Source organism: Histoplasma capsulatum, genomic scaffold (genome assembly GCF_000149585.1).
Source record: "Histoplasma capsulatum NAm1 scaffold_6 genomic scaffold, whole genome shotgun sequence".
NCBI classification, from domain to species: Eukaryota; Fungi; Ascomycota; class Eurotiomycetes; order Onygenales; family Ajellomycetaceae; genus Histoplasma; species Histoplasma mississippiense.
The window spans coordinates 1,578,920-1,582,774 of record NW_001813977.1 but is presented as its reverse complement, the minus strand read 5'-3'; the positions used below and the strand labels follow the sequence as shown (position 1 = coordinate 1,582,774).

Here is a 3,855-nt window from a genome sequence, read left to right as displayed (position 1 = left end):
AGCATCCTGGACACACAGTACCAGTAGTGGTCACCGTAATAGTAGAAACCGTATTAGTAGTATATGTTATTTCTGTAGTGCCAGAGGTGATCGTTCCTGTCACTGGGCAAGTAGTAACAGTAGTATATGTACTATATGGTTTTTATTTGCGCCCTTAGTCCCAATTTTCCGAAGCATGAATACAATGAAGGAAAAGGGGATACTCACATTTCGGTGACAGTCAAATCTGACGGATGGGGTTGTGTGACTGGCAATGCACTTGAGCCGGGCAGTGTCGCTGTAGATTCGCCAACTGGATAGGTTAATGTGTCAGGGTTTGGAACAGTCGGTATCGGTGGAGTGGTAGATCCTGCAGGGCTTGTAGGGGTAGGATACACTGGGGTTGGGCTGGTAGGGATTGGGCCAGTAACGATTGAATCGGGCGATGTTGGTGTGATAGTTACTGGACATATTGTGGTTGAAATAGCGATCGTAGAAGTGACAACCTCAGTAGAGTCGGCAGGACATGAAGGAACCTCTGGGCCACAGTGGGTAATAGTGATGATGGATGTGGTAAAGACTGTGGAGGTGGAGTAATGGATAGCCTCTGTTGGATATGGAGTTCCTCCCGGAGTTACGTCTGGAGGAGTGACCACCGGAGGAGCAGTCCCAGCGGGAGTTGTTTCTGGGGGTGTGCTCCCCGGAGGTGTGTTTTCTGACGGTGTGGCTCCTGGAGGATACGTTTGAGAGAGAGTTCCCGGAGGAGTTCCCGCAGGATAAGATCCCGAGGGAAGTCCCGGTGTAGCTCCAGGACTTGTTTCAGACGGAGTTCCCGGAGGAATTTCCACAGGGTATGATTCGGTAGATTTTGGTGCAATTGAAGATTCTGGTAACTGGGCAGTTGGGGTCAAAGATACAGGATATGATTGACCTTCCGACTCACGATCCGGGGGGGAGCTAATGGGGTACGACAAATTTTCATCCGTGGGTACCACTACAGGCTTGCTGGGGATGTCGGGGGGCCCGCAGTCGAAGTTAATTTTGTGAATTGCGAAACCACAATCATCCAGCTCGCTGTACTTAGGGAGGCCGAATCTTACGGACACTGCCCCTCCGCATTGTGTATTCTGCACCTCTGAGCCGCCCTGCGAGCAGGGAGTGGTGTGTTTGCAGCTCGAGCCATCCGGCATGGAATACACAAAGGCGATATCTGTGTCCTTATCGACGGTGATCTGGAACGAAGTGATTGAGAAGCCGTCGGATTTTCGGTATGAGATTTCTGGGCTGCCATTTGTGATGCCTTTCAATAGTTTGCCTTCAACGCATTTGCTCTATAATTGAGGTTAGAAAATCAAGCTTAGCATGGCAACGTTAGCATGTTTAAGGCGTATGGTACCTGGAAGTTGCTCTTAGGTGGCTTTCGATTGCCACATGTGAATCCTGAGAAGTCAAAGTCACCGAATGAAGAGAAAGACCCAAGTCCAAGACCCTTCCAGTCGAAACCAGACTTTTGGTTGTCCGTACATTTGTTATCACAGTTGGAGGGATTCGGGAAGTATTTATTTGTATCCCAAGAAAACTACCCACAGTCGTCAGTTTCTGATATCCGGAGGAATCGCGCAGCTAAGAAGGGAATACCTACCGTGGCACTTGTTTGCTGAACTGCCGTGGCAAGAATCGCCACTATACTGAGTGTAGTTTTCATGGCAATTCAGGCAAACGTTGCAGGAGCTGAAAAATAGAGTATGATATGATATTAAGAGAGAGAAACGTAAATAAATGAGGATATATCGCATACCAGAAGCGATTCGGTGAATGGAAGACTCAACGCCAGCGAGTGACAGGTCAAGTATATCAAAAATATTACAGTATCAAAAAAAGATGCGGAAGCCCAAACGAGTGGTGCCAATGCTCCAAAGAAAACTACGAAGAAACGGGAAGAAATGTCAAAGGAGAAAATGAACGTGGTAAAAGAAAGATAGAAACGGCCACAATTGAATGGGCATTGCGAGTATTAATACACTCCCTTTGAAAGCTAAGTGCTCTGCAAAGAGGGACCCTGTTCCGAGCCTTTAGCTACGATGGCCCAGCGGCGTCTTTGTCGAAACAACCCAATTTAGAAACTGAAAGCTTCCCTTGACCAAGCGCTTAGCATGAAGACATCTTCATGGCGTTTCATTATTTTGATTCGCATTCTCATTTTCCAGTTTGGCAGTGACTAGAACGCATCTCGCTGGCACCCCGTTTTTCTCGGGCGCGAAACTTCCATTCTTCAGAAGCCAGAGAAAGAGAGATGAAACAAAGCCAGAAAGCCTAACTGCCAATAAAAGCATCTTGTTAGCCAGAAAATGGCGGTCAAACCCAGCCGGTGTTGCAGAATGATCTCTTTTTCTCAGAGTGGAGAGCAGGATGAGAGAGTTCAAGGTCGAAACGCCGTTGTTCGACTGGATGGTGGAAGCTGCCCGAAGTTGAAACAACGTCTTTCGGCAACGATGCGCCCAGAGCTTCAGCCCGGTGGAACATTGAGCCTACTGCGATCGCCAAGATGACTAGCTGCCGACTAGCACCAGCACATCGTCAGTGTATCGTCCCTCTGTTTGGCCCTTATCCATGTTTACTTTTGTGTGCTGCAGATGGCGTGAAACCCTTGCAGGCCACTTGGCTGTGCTTCTCACCTGCTCTCTCAAACGCCCAAGACAATTTTAACCCTGCAGGTACCTGATGAAGAAGAAAATCCGAGCCGCCGCCGCCGCCTTGGCCAACTGCACAACATCACACTGACCCTGTTCGATGATAAGAGAGGTATTAATAGTCCGGCGGCAACCTTGCTGCCGCTCCTGGGTGGCCCTCGCCATGGCGCTTAAGGCTCAGGCATGGCGGTCGCCTCTGCTGGGGGCCAGTTTCTCTCGGATGTAATTTCTGTTTGAAGGATTCTCACGGGGACATTGGAAAGCCAATTCGAGCCCCAGAATATATGAACTGATTTCATATCTTGTAGGATTCTCGGGATAATTTGAGACCAATTGCTTATTCAGATCGTCATTTTCACCGCTCGTGACACTGCTTTGTGGTTCATTTTATGAGTTTTTGAAGAGAGGGGGTTATAATAAGATTGAATGAGAATACTAATACTAATATTGGAATACAATGGTCAATGCCATTGATCAGTAACTTCAAATATGAGGCTCATTGTGGTACTTTTATGTATAAAAAGTACTGTATCTGAGAGAACTAGGAACATACTTAGTAATCAAGTTTTGTTGGTAGCCTCAGTTACAATTAACCTTTCTACCTCCATCAAGAAGATTAAAAAAGAAGTGATAAAAGCTCCAAGAACTGATGAGATTAAAACCAGAAGTGCTCTGTTATTATATAATATATGAGAAATAGATGATTAAGCTAAGTAAGTTACTTGATGAAGCAATCAAGCTACAACATACTAAAGTTACTAGAACTGGTATATACTATTGAATTTAATGATGTATCGAGAACTGAAGAGAAGAGATATGAAATGAAAGATTTCATAGATTATCATAGCAAAAAAGAAAAAAAATTACAATTTCATCAACTTCACATTACCAATCTACTCACTTTATCAAATTACTACTATGACATCTGCTCTATAGAAAGAAGTAGTCAGTATTACAATAACTATATAAGATGTTAGAGTACGGATAGTAATGTCAGAAATGATATCTCATTTCGAGGATTCTGTTGATTTGCGCTAGCAAGGATCTTCTATTATGTCAATTCCGGAAACCGGATCACTGCTCCGGTGTATACCAGCACTCATTCTCTCTCTATAAATACTGCCTGATTATCATGTAATTATTGGAGTTAGAATAATCAATTCAGTTTATCTATCGATATTCAGTA

The 3,855-nt window shown here is 45.0% G+C and overlaps 1 protein-coding gene across 1 annotated transcript in view; it reads right to left on the bottom strand.

Annotated features, from left to right (window-relative positions):
• The window catches only part of HCAG_06801 (predicted protein), a gene marked incomplete at both ends in the record, with an annotated part of 2,602 nt that extends 918 nt beyond the window's left edge, over positions 1-1,684 (bottom strand). Inside the window, 4 exons of the mRNA XM_001539146.1 lie at positions 22-131; positions 208-1,310; positions 1,376-1,558; positions 1,622-1,684. Of these exons, the coding sequence (XP_001539196.1) occupies positions 22-131; positions 208-1,310; positions 1,376-1,558; positions 1,622-1,684 (1,459 nt within the window). The remainder of the gene's footprint in view (positions 1-21; positions 132-207; positions 1,311-1,375; positions 1,559-1,621) is intronic.
• Positions 1,685-3,855: the final 2,171 nt, after the last annotated feature.